This window comes from Myxine glutinosa, chromosome 12 (genome assembly GCF_964187855.1).
Source record: "Myxine glutinosa chromosome 12, kmMyxGlut1.1, whole genome shotgun sequence".
In the NCBI taxonomy this organism is placed as follows: domain Eukaryota; kingdom Metazoa; phylum Chordata; class Myxini; order Myxiniformes; family Myxinidae; genus Myxine; species Myxine glutinosa.
Genome location: NC_136272.1, coordinates 1,097,712 through 1,123,049, shown reverse-complemented (window position 1 = coordinate 1,123,049; position 25,338 = coordinate 1,097,712). Strand labels below are relative to the sequence as shown.

General features: G+C 46.1%; 1 protein-coding gene across 3 annotated transcripts in view; it reads right to left on the bottom strand.

The window, feature by feature from the left end:
• Window positions 1–1,804: 1,804 nt before the first annotated feature.
• The window catches only part of MON1A (MON1 vesicular trafficking associated A), a 66,635-nt gene continuing 43,101 nt past the window's right edge, over window positions 1,805–25,338 (bottom strand). For 2 of the 3 annotated variants that reach the window (XM_068133383.2, XM_068133384.2), the window contains exons 6-8: window positions 20,002–20,393; window positions 13,981–14,128; window positions 1,805–3,215 (exon numbers count right to left, since the gene is read on the bottom strand). In XM_068133383.2, the coding sequence (XP_067989484.2) occupies window positions 3,075–3,215; window positions 13,981–14,128; window positions 20,002–20,393 (681 nt within the window). In that variant the 3' untranslated portion in view covers window positions 1,805–3,074. The remainder of the gene's footprint in view (window positions 3,216–13,980; window positions 14,129–20,001; window positions 20,394–25,338) is intronic. The other variant, XM_068133387.2, reaches the window with a different exon arrangement.

Sequence of the window (25,338 nt, the reverse complement as noted above, 5' to 3'; positions counted from 1 at the left end):
ACTGAAATTACACACACAATTTCAATGAAACTTGATCACAACCTTCATCGCCCGTGATGTACCAAAGTTTGTTCACAGCATTAAAAATATCGGGGTCTGAGGGAGTCTGTGGGGGGTTTGAAAGACTGTTGCTTCTGATCCAGGTGAGCTTCAGGACCCAAGGTCCTATTTTTGCTTGGCTCTTCGGGGCGATTCTCAAAAAGTTGGACATCAAAATTTTTTGACTCCGGTAGTAATTATTGGGGAAAATGCCAGGGGCATAGAAAAGGCCCCTTTATATAAGGGTATGTGCCATGTGGCAAAGTATAGAAAAGAAGGGACATTCCATGGATTGTGGAAAACGCCAAACAATAGAAAAGAAGGGACATTCAAAAAATCTCGTGTACATGCTGGACTACCCTTGTGTTCTTAGTTGAAACCAAGTAATGCTCTAGAAAAGTTCATATAAAGGGGCGCCCAACATGGGTTAAAACCTCCCTACATGGGTACATAGGTTAAAACCCGTCAATAAGTAAAGTTTTTTGAACTGTATGAATCAAATTGGCGCCCCTTTGTATGAACTTTTCTAGAGCATTACTTGGTTCCTCCTAAGAACACAAGGGTAGTCCAGCATGCACACGAGATTATTTTCAATGTCCCTTATTTTCTATTGTTTGGCATTTTCCACAAGCTATGGAATGTCCCTTCTTTTCTATACTTTGCCACATGGCACATACCATATAAAGGGGCCGTTTCTCTGCCCCTGGCATTTTTCCTAATAATACTGGTATAACTTCACATTGCTTGAAACTAAAATGGCCGTCCATGAAAAATATTATGGTTAATCTCAATTCACAACGTTACCAACATACAGGTTTTGCAATAAGTACCGTTGAAACATGCTCAGGCCCAGAAGCAAATTTCTTTCCAAATCACACATTAAAAGAACTAGGGCATTGCCCGTACGTGGGTGCCCGTTCCTTGCCCAAAAAAAAAAAAAACGCTACCCGTACGCTCTACCCCGCCCGTACGCCCGTAAACAAAAAAAACAACGCTCTTCGCTTCCGCCCTTCGCTCTGACTGAATTGGGAGAAATAATGCGCATAAGAAATCGAATTACGTACCGTAATGGCGGTCAGCTCGTAACGCGCTCAGCTCCGCTCGTCTCACATCGGCCACGCCTACGCAACAAAGCGTTCTGTGATTGGCTGCCGGAAGTGAAGTCGTCACTGTCCGGAAGTTCGCAAATCGCAGTTACGATGAATCGTTTTAATTTAATCGCAGTTTGAATTCGTTTTAAAACATAGTTTAACGGCAACATAGTTTTCCAACGTGAAATAAATGAATACGCTGTCAAATGTGCCGTCCGAGGCAGAGTCTGATCGCCACGTTCGGCACACGTGATAGCTCGCTGCTCTCTGATTGGTTGAAGCGTTTTTTGGACATAGCTCGGTAAGTACTTGTCCGATTAATTTAAAACCTTGAAAAGGCACATCCTCGGGTCCCCAGCAATATACCTGGCAAGTTTCAAGTATATCGGACCCGTGGTTGTCGAGAAACAGCGGTCACAGACAAACACACAGACACACAGACACACAGACACACAGACACACAGACACACAGAGATTGCTGGAATTATAGATAGATACAGAAAGCCTGTTTTTGAAGGGAAAACACACCTTTTGTTATCACACCATTTTGGGTAACTGAGGCCTACACACAGTCCGAGCACCAAACCAGTGCATGTAATGATGCGTGTCCTGATAAATGTGCGTTTCAAATCGTGCAAGCAAGGCTCAAACAATGCTGCTCAGACAACACTGAACACGTTTTTCTCCACAACTTTATCCACACAAAATTAAATACTATTTACAGTTGAAATCAAAGCAATTATTTTGGTGAAATGCCCCCCATTCCCCAAATCCCCAAAACAGAGAAATTACCAAGCACCGTAATTTTTTTCAAGCATTAAAATCCTTCAAATAAAATGAGAAAAAAAAAAGAAAAAAAAAATTAGAAAAGCAAATGTGGAAAATTTCACGCAGAATCGAACATTATCGTACAAAGAGAGAAATTGCAATCGTTTCCTAAAACCAGGATCCCAGGATATCATAAACACAATTAAAATTTTCACTAACTACTTTACAATCTGGTGGAGAAATGACGTTTTCTACACACATCGATCCCTGCCGAGATTAAAGGCATTCATCAAAAATCAAACATTCCTTCGAAGCACAGGTTTGAGGGAATAAGAAAACATAAAAATAATAAAACAAAGTGCACATCTTTACACCTTTCGAGAATAAATACCGGAAAATGTGCAACACGTGTTGTGGAAAACAGGTTATTTAATTATTTTAATACCAGCATCAATATTTGGCGAAGGATATTAAAACGAAAAAAACAACTATCAAAAAAAACCATATCAAAAAAATTATTCAAGGTTTATAAACAAAAAATAAAAATGAACAACCCATCAATACAAATGTCTTAAACAAATAATCAAAGACAATCTGGTCACCTTGATGTTGCACATTCTGCTTTCAAGTGAAAATGTCAACAAAAACCCACCACACATAACCTGCCCCCCAAGCATACCTGCCCCTGCCCCCCCCCCCATGCATACCCGGCCCCTCCCACATACCCTGCCCTGCATCCCCCCCAGTATACCCTGCCCACCCCCCAAGCATATACTGCCCTTGTCCCGCACTGATATTTTGCCCATGCACCCTCACGCACACACTGCCCTTGCCCCCCACGCATACCCTGCCCCCCATGCATACCCTGCCCCTGCCCCCCCCCCCACATACCCTGCCCCTGCCCCCCCCCCACATACCCTGCCCCTGCATCTCCCCCTTCCCCCCAAGTATACCCTGCCCGTCCCCCAAGCATATACTGCCCTTGTCCCGCACTGATATTTTGCCCATGCACCCTCACGCATACCCTGCCCCTGCTCCCACCTCCATGAAGCACTGCTCATTTAAATCAGTCCAGTTTCCTGCACATACTTGCCATACACATTAAAGTCATAAGAATGAGCTCATGATAGCAAATTGCGAACGGACCCCAAATGAAAAGTTCTCGCCTTCACCTGTTCAAAAGGTAAGAGGGTTCATGATAAATAGTCTTTCCTCTTCCTTCTTTATCCAGCGCAACAGTTTAGTAATGGCATGGATTGCAGCAGCCTTGGTCACCAGTGGACTGAAACAAGTATACAGTTCAAATCCAGCAGTAACCTGACAAGAGAGAAAAGAAACAACAAACTGATCTTGAAAGAAAGAAGAAAAGCAAGGGTTTTGAAAGAACGATCCAAAAGTTTGAAATTTCATTATCATGATAAACATTCATTTATGAGATGTCACAAAAGTGGGAAATACCTGATAAATCCCCCCATAGATCCCCAGTAAATCTGGGGGACCGAACCCACCCATAGAAACAAATTTTCACAAAAGGAAACATACCTGCAGCCAATCATCCACCATTGATTTTTTTTAATGTTGAAGGCTCCAGTAATGGACTATAATAATAATAATAATTCATTTATTTTGTATAGCGCTTTTCATGAAGCCCAAAGGCGCTTTGACAGAGTGCAAAACATAATGCATAACAAAACATGAAAACAACAATTGCAAAAAGACAAGAATCAATAGGGAAATATTTAAAGCAAAAGGAGGGAGAAGGAGAAGTGATAGTCAGGGGTTAAATGCTGTGGGTTGAATGTTGAATGCAGTGCTGAACAGGTGGGTCTTGAGTGATGTTTTGAATGTGGTGAGTGAGGAGGAGTCTCTGATGGTGTGAGGTAGTGAGTTCCAGAGGGTGGGAGCAGCGATGGAGAAGGCCCTGTCCCCCCAGGATCTGAATTTGGTCCGGATGGGGGGGGGGGGGGGGGTCAGGAGGTTGGTACCAGCAGAGCGGAGGTTGCGGGTGGGAGTGTGTCTGGAGAGGAGGTCAGCCAGGTAGGATGGGGCCAGGTTATGGAGGGCTTTGTAGGTCAAGAGGAGGATTTTGTACTGGATTCTCTGGGAGATGGGGAGCCAGTGAAGCTTGTAAAGGACGGGGGTGATGTGGTCACGGGTCCGGGAATGGGTGAGTAGACGGGCAGCGGAGTTCTGAATGTATTGGAGTTTATTGGTGATTGTTGAGGGTGAACCATAGAGGAGGCTATTGCAGTAGTCCAGACGGGAGGTGATGAAGGCGTGGATGAGGGTTTCTGCAGCCGTGGAGGAGAGGGATGAGCGGAGACGGGCGATGTTTTTCAGGTGAAAGAAGGCTGTCTTTGTGATCTGTTTAGTGTATTTGTCGAAGGAGAGGGTTTGGTCAAAGATGACGCCAAGATTCCGGATGAGAGGGGAGGTGGATACTGGGATACCGTCGATGTTGAGGGCAAAGTTATGGGTGGATTTTGTGAGCGTTTTTGGGCCAATGATGATTATTTCAGATTTATCACAGTTAAGTTTGAGGAAGTTGATTTGAAGCCAGGATTTTATTTCAGAGATGCAGTTTGTCAGGATAGAGTGGGTGTCGGTGGAGACGGACTTGGTGGAGATGAAAAGCTGGATGTCATCGGCGAAGCAGTGGAATTGGAGACCATGACGGCGGATTAAGTGACCGAGGGGGGACAGGTAAAGGATGAAGAGGAGGGGGCCAAGAACTGAACCTTGGGGGACACCTTGGGGGAGGGGAGCAGTGGGGGATTTGCAGTTATTGATGGAGATGAACTGGCGTCTGTCAGAGAGGTATGATTTAATCCAAGAGAGGGCAGTGCCGGTAACGTTAAAGGTGGATTCAAGTCGGGTGAGGAGGATGGTGTGATCGATGGTGTCAAAGGCAGCGCTGAGGTCGAGGAGGACGAGAATGTTGAGGTTGCCAGCGTCAGAGGAGAGGAGAAGGTTGTTGGTGATTTTGAGGAGAGCAGTTTCAGTACTGTGGTTGGAGCGGAATCCGGATTGGAATGTTTCATACAGGTTATTGGCAGAGAGGTGATGTTTGAGTTGAGTGGCTACCGCGCGTTCCAAAACTTTCGACAGAAAGGGTAGGTTGGAGATGGGTCTGAAGTTGTTTAGGGTGTCAGGGTTTAGACCAGGTTTTTTTAGAATGGGGGTAACAGCAGCAATTTTGAGGGATGGTGGGACGATGCCTGTAGACAGGGAGGAGTTTATTGTTGCAATGATAAGTGGAGAGAGAGCAGGGAGGGAGGCCTTGACAAAGCTGGAGGGGATGGGGTCAAGAGTGCAGGTGGCAGTTTTCATTCCGATGAGGAGTTCAGAGAGGTCAGTAGGGGAGACCGGGGAGAATTGAGACAGGGGAAGGCAGGATAAGGGGGGGCAGGTGGTTGGAGGGGGAGCGGGTGCGGCGGTGGTCAAGCTGTTGTAGATGTTGTCAATTTTGCGTTGGAAGAAAGAAAGGAAGGAGATGCAGTTGTCTACTGTGAATGACTGGGTGGTGGTGTCCAGGGGGCGGAGTAGTTTGTTTATTGTCGAGAAGAGTGCTTTTGGGTTTCCGGAGCCAGAGTGGATAATTTGAGAGTAGTAGGCGGAGCGGGCATGGGAGAGGGCATCTTTGTAGTGTTGTAGGTGGTCCTTGTAGGCTTGGGAGTGAACTGTGAGACCTGTTTTATTGCGGAGTCTTTCAAGTTGGCGAGCACGAGTTTTCATCAGGCGGAGTTCAGGGGTAAACCAGGGAGCAGAATGGGTGAAAGAAACTGTTTTGGTTTTTACAGGCGCAAGCTGGTCAAGGCAGGAGGAGAGAGTGTGGTTGTAGTAGTCAGTGAGGTCGGAAGGGGTGTGGAGGTCAATGAAGGGAGAAGTGGACATTTTTTCAGAGAGGGTGGATGAGAATGAGGTAGGTGAAAGAGCGTTTAGCTTACGGAAGTTGATAGTGCGATAATGTCTTGGTGTTGGGGTGGGGATGTTGATGGTCATAGTGATGGCTAAGTGGTCAGAGAGGGTGAGGTCGGAGCCAGAGAGATGGTGCAAAATTAATCCAGTGGAGCAGACAAGGTCCAAAATGTGACCACGGATATGCGTAGGAAAGTTGACATGTTGAGTGAGGTTAAAGCAAGTGAGTAAATCAGTGAAGTCAGTGGTTATTGTGGAGTCAGTGGAGTCCATGTGGATATTGAAATCACCAAGGAGGAGGATTGAGGGGGAGAGGGAACATAGCTGGGTCAGAAAGTAGGAGAAGTCAGACAGGAATAATGGGTGTGGTTTGGGAGGGCGGTAGATGACAGCCATGACTGACTGCGTGCGACCAGAGAGTTTAAAAGCCAGGTGTTCAAAGGATGAGGATGAGGCGATGGGGATGAGGCTGGTCCTGATGTCTTGACGGTGGATAACGGCAATTCCACCACCTCGGCCCTCCGAGCGTGGTTTATTGACGTAGGTATATCCATTGGGTGTGGTGAGGTTGAGCGTGTAGTAGTCCAGTGGTTGTTGCCAGGTTTCGGTGAGACAGAGAAAGTCCAGTTTGTTATCCAGGATGTAGTCGTTGAGGATGAGGCATTTGTTGTTGAGGGACCGGGTGTTGAACAGGGTGAGCTTGATGTTGTTTTGAACAGTGGGGATGAATTCAGGTGATTTAGCCAGGGTTCGCAGGCAGGAGGTGCGATTTTGTGCGTTGCCGTGATTAGGTGCGCTGGGACGATGAGTGGGAGTGCGCTGAGCCGACCAGAGGACGGGGATGGAGTGACCTGATTGTACATATACAAACTTACGACCGGAGCCACGGTGAATGTACCTGGGTCGTCGAAGGAGTCCATTTGATTTGATGGCAGAGATGCATGATGGGGTGGAGCGGGTATTGAGCAGAAGGAGCCTTGCGGCGGAGTACCGCAGAGCCATGCCAGGCAGGAGCGGAGAGACGAGACGAGGCCAAGGTTGAGGAGGTGAAACAATGGTCCCAACCCACGGGAGCAGGCCCAAGGAAACGAAGGAGACGAAGGAGCCAGGTAGGTGAAGCCAGGAGCAGAGTCGGGACCAAGCAGAGGGCAGACAGGAGCAAAGAGACGATCACGAGGCCAAGGGTGATCACGGCAAAGCGGGAAATGCAGCGGCAATCAACCGCCGCCGCTACAAATCAAGATCACGGTGGGAAAACCGCCGCCACACCGCTGCGAAGGACACAACCCACGAGAGCGTGCCCGAGGAAACAGCGAGCAGGCGAAGGAGCCGGGTAGGCGAAGCAGAGAGCAGAGCCGGGACTATGCGGAGGGCAGACTCAATGGCAAAAACTCCGCACGACCACCAAAAAAAGCAAGCCACAGACAGTGGCCCAGTCGAAGAAGCGGCGAGCATGTGACGCCTGCGTCCTCTTCAGACCGGACCGGAAGCGGAGGCGGACTATATCGTCCTCATCGAGGCAAGGCCTTAAATAAAAGAGCTGATGGTTCTGTACCTAAGATATGCGTAATAAATTTTGTTTTCAATATCTGGGATTCATCTTTGTTAGGAATAAGGTCTGAACAATCCACATGACGTGAACATAAATTGCCGAACCCACCTATAGATCTGGGGGACATAACCCACCCGTAGATATGTCGGACCTAACCCACCCGTAGATCTGGGGAACCACCTACCCGCCCGTAGATCTGGGGTACCTACCCGCCCGTAGATCTGGGGTACCTACCCGCCCGTAGATCTGGCGGACCTAACCGCCCGTAGATCTGGGGACCTAACCTGCCCGTAGATCTGGGGACCTAACCTGCCCGTAGATCTGGGGACCTAACCTGCCCGTAGATCTGGGGACCTAACCTGCCCGTAGATCTGGGGACCTAACCTGCCCGTAGATCTGGGGACCTAACCTGCCCGTAGATCTGGGGACCTAACCTGCCCGTAGATCTGGGGACCTAACCTGCCCGTAGATCTGGGGACCTAACCTGCCCGTAGATCTGGGGACAAAACCTGCCCGTAGATCTGGGGACAAAACCTGCCCGTAGATCTGGGGGACAAAACCTGCCCGTAGATCTGGGGGACAAAACCTGCCCGTAGATCTGGGGGACAAAACCTGCCCGTAGATCTGGGGGACAAAACCTGCCCGTAGATCTGGGGACCTAACCTGCCCGTAGATCTGGGGACCTAACCTGCCTGTACATCTGGGGACCAAACCTGCCCATAGATCTGGGGGACCAAACCTGCCCATAGATCTGGGGGACCAAACCTGCTCGTAGATCTGGGGGACCAAACCTGCCCGTAGATCTGGGGGACCAAACCTGCCCGTAGATCTGGGGGACCAAACCTGCCCGTAGATCTGGGGGACCTAAACCGCCCGTAGATCTGGGGGACCTAACCCACCCATAGATCTACCATTCCATAGGTCTGGGGGACTTAACCCACTCGTAGATCTGAGGTACCTAACCCATCCGTAGATCTGGGGAACCTGACCTTTCCTTAGCTCTAAGCCACTTAACCAGTCTCCAAGGACAGGTTTGTCATGAGTGGAGCCAAATGATATGAAACAGCTTTGGATTAAGTATTCTTTTGGAACGCATTATTTCACAAACACACTGTCTTACTAATTAGAGACATCCCAGAGTGAATAAAGGACCATATATTTATTACATACAGATGGAAGGGTGAGGAGGAGGAGGAAGTGGGAATCGAGTCCAGTGGGGAACATGTGAAAGGTGGAGGAAGCACAGAGCAATAGTAAAAAGGCATGGAAGCTGGTTCATACAATATATTAACAAAATGGAGCATCCATTCTTCATATTAGAAAGAAGCCAAGTGGGGATAAAGAAGAAAAATCATTGTGAAAGGAAACCATATGCATCCTTTTGAGACAATATATTAAAAGGTACACAAAAGGATTGCACATCTACACAATTGATCGAGTTATATGAGCTACACCTTCACATCACCATTGCTATACAGAAATGCCAATGGTCCTGACCAACTGTCACAGCTTATGCAAATGTACCCCCTTCCCTACCCCCTCCCCACACCCAACATGTACCTTCTTAACAATTAACAATTATTTTGAGGAAGTTCAGTAATTAAAACACCTGGGTCTCACTATCAGCCATAATCCTTTTTGGCAAACAACATTTCAAAGTTGGCCACCAAAGCCAGCCTTCGTCCTACATCCTGGGCATCGTCCGTCATATAAAGTCCTTCTTTGGCACACCTGAACTCCGATCCACTCAAGGCCTAAATGCGCAGCTTGATGGAGTACTGCTCTCCCCTCTGGGTTGGCTTCCTTGCCTCACATCTTGCTTAGCTTCACGCTGTAGAAACCAAGGCCTTCAAGATCATTGGCATCTCCCACGCTGAAGCCGAGTCTCTCGGCGTATCACTTTGCAATCACAGACAGGTCGGTGGTCTGTGTTCTACAGCCTCCTTTCTGGTCTTTCACCCTGTGCTCTTTCCATTCCATACCTCTGCTCTTTCACTCTCTGCCATCAACCCCTTCTGGTGAAAATACCGAAATCCAGGATCACTGCTCACCTCCACTCATTTGTTCCTCTTTTTTCGCACCAGTGGAACAAATTTCCACATCCTCCTCAATCTCATTCTCCTCTTCAGGTCTTCAAGATGGCTGTTCACAACAATATCAAGTCATCTCACATCTAAAACTATGACAGCGCTCGCTCCTCCACACACCAATCCCTCCTCCTTCCAAATCTCCAGTTTTCCCTCATGAGAGGTTCCTTCTGTATCCATTTTGTCCACCCCATGCATCCTCTCTTGCCCTCCACCCCCATTGCTTATTCAAGTCCCACTCTATATTGTCCTTCAACTCCGCTGTTGACATTTCCCCTCTCTCTCCGCTGTTCCTTTTGGCATGTTACATCCTGATCTGTACAGTGTACCAAGTCTTCACAAGCCTTGACTATGCATACAAATAATAAACATAGATCTGGGGACCAAACCCAAAATTTTTAGCTCACCAAGAACGAAGTTCAGGGGAGCATATGCGATAGTGAGTCGTCGATGTACCAAACTACAAACACTATATCGATGAAACTTCACCACAACCTTCATCACATGTGATGTACCAACGTTTGTTCACGGCATTAAATAAAATTTACACCTTTGGGGATCCACGGGGGTTGGGGGGAGGTTGCCCCCCAAAATGGGTATTTGCTTTCTTCTCAGAAACTACATATGCAATTCTGAGGAAACTTGACGACAACCTTAATCACCTGTAATGCACCAAAGTTTGTTCCTGGCATTTAAAAAAATCGGGGTCTTTGGTGGTCGATGGGGGTGGGGGCACTTGCCCCCCAAAATAGGTATTTGCTTTTTTCTCAGAACCTACACACACAATTTTGATGAAACTTTACCACAACCTTCATCATCCGTGATGTACCAATGTTTGTTCAAGGCATTGGAAAAATTGGGGTCTGAGGAGGTACACGGGTGGGACGGGAGGGGGGGGGGGGGGGGAAGGGTGTTGCCCCCAAAATAGTTTTTTTTTTGGTTTGTTTAAAGTCTTATGATTATGTTAGTATGATTCTGCATGCTGCCCTGCCTTATAGAAAGCATTGAAATTGATTTAAAATACCTTTAATCAGTGCAATATACTGTTTATTATACTAGGTGAGCGCCAGGGGTATTGCCTCTGTTTTAAATATTTTCATTCGATTATTTATCGCTACCAAACCGTGTGACTTCTGCAAATTCCAAAAGACCATTTTAGCTTCCAGACATAGGGAACATATTTGTGAAGTTTACACTCAACATGATATAAAACGAGGGAGGAGATAGGTTTTAAAGGTTTATGCTTCAAAACATCATAGGTCCAAAACCATTGACCTATAGCATCAGGGTCGCTGAACATTTTGTTCGTCATGGCTATGTGATCACGCATGCAAAGTTTTGGCTCAATCTGTTCAGCTGTTTTGGACAAACGGGGTTTTTTCATGATGTTTAAGGCTTTTCCCTTAAAACAATATAGCGGCTGAATCACATGACCCATAACGTTATTAATCTTTTTTTTCTCCACCAATTTATCCCAAGATGACGCTCAAGAAATTTCATCCTGATCGGATGAAGTTTTGTACTTGTCGAATTATGCCGTCATAATGGACGCACCCATGACATCATCATTGACATATGTTATTCTCCATGGAGAGTTCTTTACAATGAGCTATGTCTCAATGTTTTCTACGTGGCACTTTTGGAGATATGGAGGTGCAAAGTTTTTCGGTTTTTCCAAGATGGCACCCATACCACGTGACCTATGACGTTATAATTAGTTGTAAAAATTATACAGGTCTAGCCATTCACTTGGTGAACATTTCGTGCCGTTCGGACCAACGGTTACAGAAAACAGCGATTTTAAACTTTTCGGACATGGACAACAGGGGGGGGAGGGGGGGGCATAAGAATAACCTCGAGCAGTTTCAATAGGTATTCGTGGATGCAGAGGAAACCAAATGAATCACTAACAACTGTGCTATGCCAAGTATAATATTGTTACGGTCCGCGGATTAGGATGTTATTTTTACCGAGCGGAGGTATAACCGCGGCCGAACTGTTCTTCCCCGATTCACCCGATTTACCCAAACGTTGGCCGTATCGCGCCACAGCTACTCAATCTGGAAAACTCTAAAGCGACCAAATGCAAAGAGGAAGAAGACGTACAGAAGAGTAACTGGATTTATTACTATTTACACACATAAGCAAAAAGAGCAGTCACGATTATTTACAGGGGACATGAGACGCAGGTGACACAGTGAAAATTACTAGCTTATACAGACTTAGTTACTACCCAGGACAGAACAAACAAAGACGACTCACACGGGGAATTGCAGAGTGGATTGGCTGGAAGGAGGTGTGTGGCTGGAGGGGGAGGACGGCACGGAGCTGGCTGGAGCTTGATCCCGCACGGGACGTCGGGCTGGACCTCGACGGCCGCTGATGCCACCGATCCTGTCGTGTGCGCGGGATCACGGGTCGGATCACGGTCAGAGCCGACGCGCTGGTGGGGGGTCTGGCGTGACGGGTTCTCTCCTCTCTCTTTCTTTTGTCCAACCACTCTTTCTCCAACGCAACCACTCAACGCAACCACTGACCACCCCTGACGACCAACTCAGCTCTTGTCATGGACCTCTCTTTTCAGACTCATCTCCTTGTCTCAGTAAAAGCGCATCTTTTCTGACGACCCAGCTCTTTCCTTGGACTCATCTCTCGTCTGCTGTGGGGGTGTCCCGCCGCGGGTTATATAGGCCCCGCCCCTCAACCTTTTCGAACCTCCCCCAAACGTTCTCTCTCCGCCCTCTCAAGCCAAACCCCTTGTTCATGGTTGGTCGAGTGGGGCTGGCTCACTCCTCCCCTCTATGACGAGGTGGAGACACGCCTTTCTTCCCCAACCCTGCCTCGTGGCCAATGGTGGTTGAAGAAAACCGCCCAAAATGCAGTTGGCCATTGAAATGAAATGAAAGGGGATCTACTCTTATTTCACTTGGTGCAATGGAGTATTTAAATTAATGGGAGACACAGCCTTACCCTAAGACACATAATAAGATATAAGCTACTGAACAAGGGTTTTATCGGGTCCTGCAATGTGGTGTTTATGGAATAACTACCGAGACGCCCTTTTTATCTTTAAACTACGGAGGTATTTACAAGGAATCATTACATTTTACAGAGGGTGATATTTACAACAATTTACTATACAATACAACACAATAAAAAAAACACAATCCTCATATCCACAACAATATATTTGTTACAATGATAAATGATCTCTTTGTAGTCCATTAGGATTCCAAAATCCCAAAGCTGCAGCGCTCCACAACAGTTTGCGTTCTCGGCTAGCCGAGGCTTCAATATCGTGCCATTTAGGGGGTTCTGTGCTGTTTCAAACATTCATTACAAAGGATGCTCCAGCAGCGCATTGTTAATTTGTAGAGACAGGTGGAACGCATACCTTACCGACTGGAAAGGTGTCGATCAAAAGAACCCACAATTTGCAATGATGACAGATGGATATCAATATGACATTATGAATGTGAAATGTATGAGAAATACAAAACATAGGGGCAATACCCCTGGCGCTCACCTGGTGGAATAAACGGTACACTGCACCGAATAAGGGCATTTTAAACCAATTTCAATGGTTGCTAGAAGACAGGGCAGCATGCAGAATCATACGAACATAATCATAAGACTTTAAACAAACAAGAAAATACCTATTTAGGGGGGCAACCCCCTCCCCCAACCCAATATACCTCCAAAGACCCCAATTTTTCTAATGCCTTGAACAAACATTGGTCCACCATGGGTGATTACGGTTGCGGTGAAGTTTTCATCGAAATTGCGTGTGCAGTTTCTGAGAAGAAAGCAAATACCTATTCTGGGGGGCAGCCCCCCTTAGACCCCCAAAGAGGCAGATTTTTTTTAATGCCGTGAACAAACTTTGGTACATCACGGATGGTGAAGGTTGTGGTGAAGTTTCATCAAAATTGTGTGTGTAAGTTTCAAAAAAGAAAGAAAATACCTATTTTGGGGGGTCAAACCTGGATCCACTTTGACCCCGGTAACCCCCCCTTAAACCCCGATTTTTTTTTAATGCAGTGAACATACTTTAGTCACAACACAACAAATATAATTTGTGCCAAATTTGGTCACAATCCCATCAGCGGCTTCGGAGAAGAAGTTAAGTATTTACGGACTGATGGAAGAACGGACAACGCGCCATCGCATTAGCTCCATGGAACTTCGTTCCAGGTGAGCTAAAAAACGAGCAATGGGAAAAAAAATTTGAAAGATTAAAAAAGGGTTTTCAAATTGACCAGTTTACACCAAACAAGTCCCAATTTACAAAATCATCATGTCTGGAGGGTTTTTTTATTTTAAATTTAAACACAAATCAACTTGGAGACAGAAGGAGAAACCTGCCAATTGGAAGAAGGCGGGTGTGCTTCAGGTGCATGCACACCTGACCTCATCCTAGCTCTGTGGCATGCTCTGGAACAGGCAGTTTGAAATGCCAGTGAAGAATGATACAATGAACCCCGTTCAACAAAGCGACATGTACACACATGACCAGGACACGTACCCATGCGAGGAGCGTCTCAAAGTGCCAAACGTGGTAGATGAGCTTCAATGGACGAGACGCGCTGTGGATGCGACTGTGCAGCTGCTGGTACAGACCAAACAGACGCTCGCGCTGCTCGCTGCAGTTGTATGGTGCATCCATCTCAGGACTAGAAATGCAAACAAAATATTTGACAAAAATCAAAATCACTGGCATAGTTTGTTTCTTATGACCTTGCCCTTCACAAATAAACAAGCGAGATGAGAAAGTAAGAGACTTTCAACAATGCCACTACCGACCAGGAACCGCTAGACACAAACAATATTTTATATTAACTTAGATTTGGAGCATTATTTTGACATTCGGAATAAAATAAAAACAACCCTATGCAAACACGCAAGTTACCATTCACTGGTATACTGGTATAGTAACCATGAACCCTACGCACACACGAGTTACCATTCACTGGTATAGTAACCATGAACCCTACGTGCACACATGAGTTACCATTCACTGGTATAGTAACCATGAACCCTATGCACACACGAGTTACCATTTACTGGTATAGTAACCATGAACCCTACGCACACACGCAAGTTACCATTCACTGGTATAGTAACAATGAACCCTGCGCACTAGGGTGCACACGGTGCCCTCATATGGGCATATTGCCCTGTCCCTGTTTTATTTTGTTCCAATCATTAAAATAATAGTCCTAGTCAATTTTTATGAAAATTGGACTCTATTTATGTGTCCCACCATTCACTTGAATATTTCCACAAAAATGGCCATAAGCCGCCATTATAACAATATTATGGTAAATAGGCTGTCTTTAATTCCAGGACTAGTATCATTATTTGTTGTTGTTTTTTCTTGAGAGTTCAATGTGAATTGATTTACCTGTGTAAAGTTGGAAATAGAAATGCCAGGGATGAAATGTCCAGACAGTTGCCATGGAAACTGCTGCTAGATTTGGGCTATTTCTAGACATGCACAGTCTAGACATTGTCTAGACATAACAATGCCGTCACAATATGAGCTGATTGACTGATCTGCTCTGTAGCAAGTATATGCATTATGCAGGAACTGATCCTGATGTAGCTGACATGTTTGCCTTTGGCCTGTCATGACACAGATGCTATTACCCAGTTGTAGATATTGACACACATTTGTGATACGTTTGTGTGCGCTGCCAGAATTACTAGCAGAGAGGAAATATTATGGAGGAGGATAAATCATCACAAGATGCTGGTGTTCTTGATATCTGCTCAACTGATGAACTCCAGCATGAATCTACGCCAGGGCTCGCCAGCAACTGCAGCAGGATCTAGTAGAATGAAAACAAGAAACTCTTCTGAGATATTTGCACTAGGTCAATCGATCATGGACGTTGATTCAGAAATAACTGGATCTCGCTTGCCTACAGCACTACAGGTCCTTCGGTGTCTGATATTCCATATACAGGATGGATATTCTACCAACATAACCAAGTGGGATTGTTCCAAGCTGGTGCTTGCAAATATTCAGCCTTTTTATGAGAAAGCAAACGTTCCTTTGATATGTGATCGCAAAGCATGTGAAAAGATCTTGAAGCTGCACGATGAGAACTCCAAACTAAGACAAATCCCCAAAAGTCGCCGTGACATGCCAACTGTTTTGAGCAAAGTCCATGAACATGAGCAGGATCTTTCCAAAACATTCCCACTCTGGCCGCTTGATGCTGAAGAGAAAATGAAAACTCCTGAGGACATCAAATTCCTGCAGTCCATGAAGACAGATCGTATTGCTAGCTTTGGAGGTTTTGACGCTTCCCTCGCGAAACAGAAACAGAGATCAGAACAACGCAAGCTTCTGGACAGACGAAGGCAAGAAAAGGCAGAAGCTGAGATGGCGGAGTTAACTGCTACAGCAACATTTGAGAGCAGTTCTGATACTGATCCTGGTGACACCGAGGATGGAGTGGATCTCTTGCCAGGAACCTCTATGGATACACATCCGAGAAGAAAGCACAGACGAGTGGTACATTCTGGGACAGAGGCTTTCATACCTCATAACATCATGAAATCCCCCAAAATGGTTGCACTTGGTACCAGAATGAAGATGTCTCCATCACAACAGGCTGCTTTCACCGAGGCATTCGTCCAGGAAGCTGGAGGGGATGTGTCCAAAGTATATACATCGTATGCTGTGGCTGATAAATCCAGACGAGAAATCGGAAAGCAAATAGCTGAAAGTTACCAGGAGAAGTGGGATGTTCCACAGTTTGCTTCTCTTCACTGGGATGGCAAGCTGCTTCCCTCGCTCACAAATAAATATGAAAATGAGGAGCGGCTGACTGTGGCGGTTGGAGATGGGACAGACATCAAGGTTCTTGGTGTGCCTGCTTACAAACCTGGAACTGATAAAAAATCTGGAGAAATCATTTCAAAGCTCACATTTGATTTGCTGTGCAGTTGGAACTGCACAGACTCCATTTGCAACATGGTGTTTGATACGACCGCTAGCAACACAGGGCATGTGTCCGCAGCATGCATTCAGATACAGGAAACCCTAGAACGTCCACTTTTGTGATCTGGTTGTCGGCATCACGTAGGAGAAGTCATTCTTACGCACGTGTTTGAGGATCTCAAGATTGAGACATCCAAGTCTCCAGATGTCATGCTGTTCACTCGTCTCAGGAAAAATTGGAACTTGGTTCCCCATGAGAGCGATCGGCCACTGCACCGAATACAGTTAGCGTCATTTCCCGAGGAAGGTAAAGATCTAATTGATGAATGGCGTGCAGAAACCTTGCAACTCGTGATATCACAAGTTGACCAGAAACGGGACGACTACAAATAATTTCTACAGCTGTGTGCAGTCTATCTCGATCCTGACTACCCTACTACAACATTTCAGCGTCCTGGTGCCTTACACGAAGCTAGGTGGATGGCGAAATTGATCTACTGTTTGAAAATCTGCCTGTTTGAGACACAAATCCAGGATCTCCCATCTGGAACAATAACAGCCAAGCACCAGGGAAAGAAGCTCACAGAATTCGTCACCTTTGCAACACTCGTCTATTCCACTTGGTGGATGCAATGCTCCATCAGTGTAGATGCGCCCTGGAATGATCTCCTCCTGTACAAGAAGCTGCTACGGTATCAGGAACTCAACACCATAGTGGCCAGTAGCGCACTGAAGGCGTTCAGTCGACACCTGTGGTACCTTACACCGGAGAGCTAATACCACTGGCACTATTCAGCAGTAACACCCCAGCTCATGAGTGTCACCTACTTGCAGACCAACTGCTCCAAAAAAGACCTGGCACACCGCGCCAGCTTCCTGAGAATCGTTTCAGAGCAGGCTTTGGCAAACCAAGGTTCCCAACAGAAGTCAATCTCGGCTCAAAACTTGCTGACTTTGTCACCGAAGATTCATGGTTTTTCTTCCATGTTCTGAAGCTGGAAGCAGGGTTCCTGTCCCTGGATGTTTCCAAGTGGCCTGAATCAGAATTCTACAAGAATGCCTTGATCAATGTTGGAGCAATCAATGTAGTGAATGATTCAGCAGAACGAGGCGTGAAGCTGAGCTCCGACTTCTTGGCAGCTGCTCGCGGTGAGAAGAGCACTATCAAAATGTTCTCCAAGTTGTTGAAGAGAACAGAAAGATGAGGCCCAATCTGAGAAAAAGGACAACTGAACCAGATGATAAAAGTCAGGGACAAGAAAGACATTGTTGGACCAAAAGTCATAAGCAGCTGATTCATGAGTTTGTTGCCTTTCTGTTTTGTGTATGTTAGCAAACGTGGCCATTATGTTCAATTAATACATTGTTGAATGCATGTGTGAACTTGTGAAGGAATATAAAATGTACTTTATATCAATATCTGAACTATGTCTGTCATGCATTAATATTTTCTGTCGATGTTTGCAAACAAAATAAATCCCTACATGTGTCCTTTGTATGTATACCACCTATTTCTGTAAGCGTTTATTGCCGTTTATTTGTTTTTGCCAGTGAATATTCAAAGCAGTGGTGGGACACATAAATAGTTTCCAATCTTCTTGAAAGTTTGCCTGGCTTTCTTATTTTGGTATAGGAATACAATGAGACCAGGGACAGATTGATTCTATAAATATATATTTTTAAAGTGGCACCGTGTGCACCCTACTGCGCACACACGAGTTACCATTTACTGGTATAGTAACCATGAACCCTACGCACACACGCAAGTTACCATTCACTGGTATAGTAACAATGAACCCTACGCACACACGAGTTAGCATTTACTGGTATAGTAACCATGAACCCAACGCACACACGCAAGTTACCATTCACTGGTATAGTAACAATGAACCCCACGCACACACGCGAGTTACCATTTACTGGTATAGTAACCATGAACCCTACACACACACGCAAGTTACCATTCACTGGTATAGTAACAATGAACCCTACGCACACACGAGTTACCATTTACTGGTATAGTAGCCATGAACCCAACGCACACACGCAAGTTACCATTCACTGGTATAGTAACCATGAACCCTACGCACACACGCGAGTTACCATTCACTGGTATAGTAACCATGAACCCCACGCACACACGCGAGTTACCATTCACTGGTATAGTAACCATGAACTCCACGCACACACGTGAGTTACCATTCACTGGTATAGTAACCATGAACCCTACGCACACACGCGAGTTACCATTCACTGGTATAGTAACCATGAACTCACTCACAGTAATTAAATAAACGTCCAGTCCTATCCCTCACATTGTCCAAGATCTGCAAGAACACCTGACAACCTGCTACTCGTATTCCAGGAAGGATTTGGGATTTTTTTTCAGGGTGCCGTTGATAACTCGCCTACTCTAAGGAAGGACACCATTGGATCTATAAACACCCACCAATTAATGCAAGCAGATGGGAAGCCTGGTTTAACGTCCATCCGAGGGATGGCACAACATCGATGCCTCGTGCTGCCTGTGGTATTTCATCGCTGGGCCGAGATTCCAACACAGTCGAGACAGCTCGGAAGCGAGTGTGGATACCTTTCGAGTCTATGCTATCCTGCCAGCCCAGATGCTGTATTAGCCACTGGATTGATAGACTGGGCATCCTCCGTCATGCGAAGTCCTTCCTTGGCACACCTGAGCTCCTCACCACATCCAAGGCTTTCATCCGCAGCTCAATGGAATACTGCTCTCCCCTCTGGGCTGGTGCTCCTGCCTCACACCTAGCTCGTCTTCACGCTGTTGAAACCAAAGCATTCAGAATCATTGGAATCTCCCGCGATGAAGCTAACTCCAAGGGCCTTTCACTCACTCACCGCAGGCAGGTTGGTGGTCTTTCCGTCTTCTACCGACTCCTCTCTGGCCTTGCCCCCCCGGCTCTCTCTGGGCTCTGTCCCGCAGGTGTTCCTACAGGTCGCACGGGATCTGCCTGCAACCCTCTTATGGTTAAACTGCCAAAATCAGGACTCTCTGCTCACCTTCACTCTTTCATTCCCATTTTCTCCCGCCTCTGGAACAAACTCCCTCACTCTCTTCAATCCCACTCCACCCTCCAGGTCTTTGGAACGGCTGTTCACCACCATCTCTTGTCTTCCCCCATCCAAAACCTTGATCTTTTCTACCCCCACTAATTTCACCCCGATTCCACTTTTTTGAAATACCAACTTCTGTCCTGGAAGTCCTTGGTGTCCTTGTATTTTATACTTCTCCCTCCCCACCCCCCCCCCCCTTCCCACGCCTCCTCCCCCCAGGCCCTCTCCCTTCCACACATCTCCCTGCTCTCAAATGTTGCGTTTGTGTGCTTCCCCTTCTCTCCCCATCTTGTCTTCCGCTCCCTCTTTTTATATATTTTGTTTGTCTGGTTGATTTGTTTGCGAAGTAAATGTTAGCTCTTTCACGAGCCTCGATTCAGTATACAAAAAAAGAAGAAAAAAAGACGTCATCAATAAGACAGAATGGAGGCCAAAATAAATTTTTTAGTAAATAAAGAGAGAAGTGCGAGAAGTTTGCAATAGACCATTGGCGTGCAACCGTCTCACCTGGTAAACTGTGATGTGCTTTTACACTTGTAAATGAAGTGTTGCAGGTCTGGAACACCAGCCTGCGATACGCTGTACGAGTCTTTGTCCATTGCAATCTGCACAGCATGCACAAGATCATGCTTCCCGAGACGTGCCAACACACGGCGCTTGCAATCGGAGACGGGAAAAAATGCCTCCTTATCAGTGGACAGCAGCAACAAGCAGAGTGTACAGGCCTCATCCAAGTAGGATATGTGCGCATAGAAGAAACCCTCAGGGTTAAACTTGGGAAGGCAAATGGGCGTCCACACCTCTCCCTCACGAAACGATGTAGAACCGCTCACGAGATTTAACAGAAGGTGTAGATCAGTGGGGTGGAGGACCTGGTCCTTCATTCTCACCATGCACACCTGCAATCAAGATGGAAGGTAGGTCGTGGTCATAGTAAAGTACATATACAGGAATATTTCAAGGTGGTATGGAGGTCGTGGTGATGGCCAAGTGCCCATAAATAAATAAGGAATTGAAGGTGGTATGTCGGTACTGGAGGTGATAAAATGTATATAAATACAGTCGGACCCTGCTATTCGTGGGGGATATGTTCCTGGAAAGTGCTGCGAATTGCGAAACCACAAATGGAGGAGGAGGGGGGGGGGGGCAATGTTTCAATGGAAAAAAGAGGGGATTGGTTCCCGAATTGCAAAAAGCTGCAAATGTCGAGGAACAAACTGTGAATGGCAAGGCAAAATCCGCAAATGTCGAGGCACATCCCGCGAATGACGACGATAATCCATGAATGAATGAATGATCGTTTTAAGGCCATTTTCCCCCGCTAGAGCGGGGGTTAGCCTTGCGGGCCCCATGACAATCATGGTTCCCTGTTTGAGGCAATGTTTTTATGGCCGGATGCCCTTCCTGACGCCAACCCTTGGTCGCCTCTTAGGCTGCTGGGCCATAGAAGTTCACGTTTCACGGTTCACGCGTGTAAAGAAAAGTGGACAAACGTAGTATGACTTGCTCTGGGCCATAGAACGCCTTTCATGTTTCACGTTTCACGTGTCACGTTTCACGCGTGAAAGGCGGAATGAACATGCACACTTTTTCTATGCGTGAAAACGGAGATCTCGGTCGACCTGATTATTTTTAGACTGAACAAATCAGATCTATAGATTGAATTTAATGAAAACAAATATAACTTTGTAAGCGCAAGAGAAGAGAGGTCTCACCACCCAGTCTGAACGTTTTCAAAAGTAGACTCGCTAGACTACTAGACAAATTACCCTAGCCTAGATCATCACGACCAACACCACATTATCCAAATTAATAGGTACCAACCTGAGAGTAATGATGAGCTTTTGTTCTGCTTCGATCGATTTTCTCCAGTTTGTTTGACCTGGCTGTAGATGTTCCAGGACGAGGGTCTTCAAGGCATCGTAAGTCCTGTATGACATCCTGGTATAATTGAAAAACAGTTCTTCATCGGGATTGTCAAGCAGATAACGGAATGTTCGGTGGAATTCACCACGGGTTTCTCTCAGAAGGAAGTGCTCTCGGCTCCAAATTCTGTGCCTTTTTCTCTTCCTCCGTCTTAGTAGAAGCAGAATGAGGCAATCTTCTTCATCCGAAGAGTCCATGTTGACGGTTACTCGGCCAAAGCAGAACTGGCACGCAACACGTGAACAGCCAAGCGTGAAATCCTATGGCCCAGGGTCCGATTGTTCACGTGAACGGTGAAACGTGAACTTCTATGGCCCAGCAGCCTTACGATGCGCAGGGATACGGTGTACCTATTCTAAATCGGGGTACACACCGTGATCATTCATCCCAGCAAGCTGGTACTCAATTTGCCGACCTCGGAAGGATGACAGGCTGAGTCAACCCCCCTGGTGTTAATCCATGAATACATATATCCATGATAATCCATGAAGGTCGACGATAAAAAAGAATTCCCTTTTTAAGGCTATTTTCCTTGCTTGAGCAGGGGTTGTCTTGCGGGCACCATGACAGTCATCATGATTCCTTTTTGTGGCAATGTTTTTTTTATGGCCGGATGCCCTTCCTGACGCCAACTCTTTAGTCGCCTCTTACGACCCGCAGGGATACGGTGTACCTCTTCTAAACCGGGGCACACACCGGCATTAATGTCGACGATAATCGATAATTTTTTAAATCTCCAACTTCATTCCTGAAATTCCGAGTAGTGTCCACTTGTTTTATACCGTGCACTCCCCCGCCACAGCCCCCTCCCTCCCACAGATCTCTCGATGTCCTTGTTCTCTGCTGTTGTTGTGCTTGTGTGCTTCTCCTTCTCTCCACCTCTTGTCTACCGCTCCCTTTATTATATGTTTTATGTCAGTTTATGTTTTTGTGTTTAATGTGTTAGCTCTTACATGAGCGTCGACTTTGTAGACAAAAAAAAACAAAAAAAAAACAAAATGAGAATGTCGGCGAAAGTCCCGCCAATGTCGGCGAAAGTCCCGCCAATGTCGGCGAAAGTCCCGCCAATGTCGGCGAAGGTCCCGCCAATGTCGGCGAAGGTCCCGCCAATGTCGGCGAAGGTCCCGCCAATGTCGGCGAAAGTCCCGCAAATGTCGGCGAAAGTCCCGCCAATGTCGGCGAAAGTCCCGCCAATGTCGGCGAAAGTCCCGCCAATGTCGGCGAAAGTCGCGCCAATGCCGGCGAAAGTCGCGCCAATGCCGGCGAAAGTCGCGCCAATGCCGGCGAAAGTCCCGCCAATGCCGGCGAAAGTCCCGCCAATGCCGGCGAAAGTCCCGCAAATGCCGGCGAAAGTCCCGCCAATGCCGGCGAAAGTCCCGCCAATGCCGGCAAAAGTCCCACCAATGCCGGCGAAAGTCCCGCCAATGCCGGCGAAAGTCCCGCCAATGCCGGCGAAAGTCCCGCCAATGCCGGCGAAAGTCCCGCCAATGCCGGCGAAAGTCCCGCCAATGCCGGCGAAAGTCCCGCCAATGCCGGCGAAAGTCCCGCCAATGCCGGCGAAAGTCCCGCCAATCCGCCAACTTACTGCTGCCTTCAACGCATCTCCCACAACTCCCGTCGGCCCTCCTGCTTTTCTACTCTTCATTGCTTTTATCACTTTTAATGTATATGATGATGGTAAAGATGGTAAAGTGGATAAAATAAGTAATTAAATCAAAGGTATGTAGTGGAGATGGTAAAGTGGATATAAATATGTAATTAAATCAAAGGTGTGTGTCAGTAGTGGAGATGGTAAAGTGGATATAAATAGGTAATTAAATCAAAGGTAGGTAGTGCAGATGGTAAAGTGGATATAAATAAGTAATTAAATCAAAGGTGTGTGTGTGTAGGTAGTGGAGAAGGTAAAGTGGATATAAATAAATAATGGTCCCCAACAGCAAATGCAATCATGTGCGGTTCTTTCAAGTAAAAGAAAATAAATTTAAAAGATTATATGAAAAATTCGGAAATATCATGGTGTCCCATGATATTTGCTTCTGATCCCAAAATCATTTGATGGGCCTCATGTCCCGATATTATTGAATGAATGATCGTTTTAAGGCAATTTTCCCCGCTGGAGCGGGGGGGGGGGGGGGGGGGGGGTTAGCCAGATGTCCCGATATTATTGATTAAATCAAAGGGTGTCATTAGCATCATCATCAATCAAATCATTAGCATGCAGGTGTTCAATATGAAAGATTCCACTTGCACTACAACAGAACATGCGGGTGTTCAAAGCTGGAGAATACTTCAATTACTGGAAATATAATTTTTACAAAATACAAAATTCCATCCAAGCAGATGAAATATTAAACACCGTCAGGACCTTTAATGGTCCTGGTGCATAAATCATCAATAATTCGAGATTTTTTAGTCAAATAATAGACATTTACATTGGATTCTGAAGGCAAACGGAAATTGGTACGTCTAAAATTGCAACTGGAATTACATGGAAGCACCGACTAACCAATAATGGAATTACATGGAAGCACTGACTAACCAATAATGGAATTACATGGAAGCACTGACTAACCAATAATGGAATTACATGGAAGCACTGACTAACCAGTAATGGAATTACATGGAAGCATTGACTAACCAATAATGGAATTACATGGAAGCACTGACTAACCAATAATGGAATTACATGGAAGCACCGACTAACCAATAATGGAATTACATGGAAGCACTGACTAACCAATAATGGAATTACATGGAAGCACTGACTAACCAGTAATGGAATTACATGGAAGCATTGACTAACCAATAATGGAATTACATGGAAGCACTGACTAACCAATAATGGAATTACATGGAAGCACCGACTAACCAATAATGGAATTACATGGAAGCACTGACTAACCAATAATGGAATTACATGGAAGCACTGACTAACCAATAATGGAATTACATGGAAGCACTGACTAACCAGTAATGGAATTACATGGAAGCATTGACTAACCAATAATGGAATTACATGGAAGCACTGACTAACCAATAATGGAATTACATGGAAGCACCGACTAACCAATAATGGAATTACATGGAAGCACTGACTAACCAATAATGGAATTACATGGAAGCACTGACTAACCAATAATGGAATTACATGGAAGCACTGACTAACCAATAATGGAATTACATGGAAGCATTGACGAACCAATAATGGAATTACATGGAAGCACTGACTAACCAATAATGGAATTACATGGAAGCACCGACTAACCAATAATGGAATTACATGGAAGCACTGACTAACCAATAATGGAATTACATGGAAGCACTGACTAACCAATAATGGAATTACATGGAAGCACTGACTAACCAATAATGGAATTACACGGAAGCACCGACTAACTCGTACCGGAATTACACGGAAGCACCGACTAACTCGTACCGGAATTACACGGAAGCACCGACAAACCCGTACCGGAATTACACGGAAGCACCGACTAACTCGTACCAGAATTACACGGAAGCACCGACTAACCCGTACCGGAATTACACGGAAGCACCGACTAACCCGTACCGGAATTACACGGAAGCACCAACTAATTCGTACCGGAATTACACGGAAGCACCGACTAACCCGTACCGGAATTACACGGAAGCACCGACTAACCCGTACCGGAATTACACGGAAGCACCGACTAACTCGTACCGGAATTACACGGAAGCACTGACTAACCAGTACTGGAACTACACAGAAGCACCGACTAACCGGTACCGGAATTACACAGAAGCACCGACTAACCGGTACCGGAATTACACGGAAGCACCGACTAACCAGTACTGGAATTACACGGAAGCACCGACTAACCCGTACCGGAATTACACGGAAGCACCGACTAACTCGTACCGGAATTACACGGAAGCACC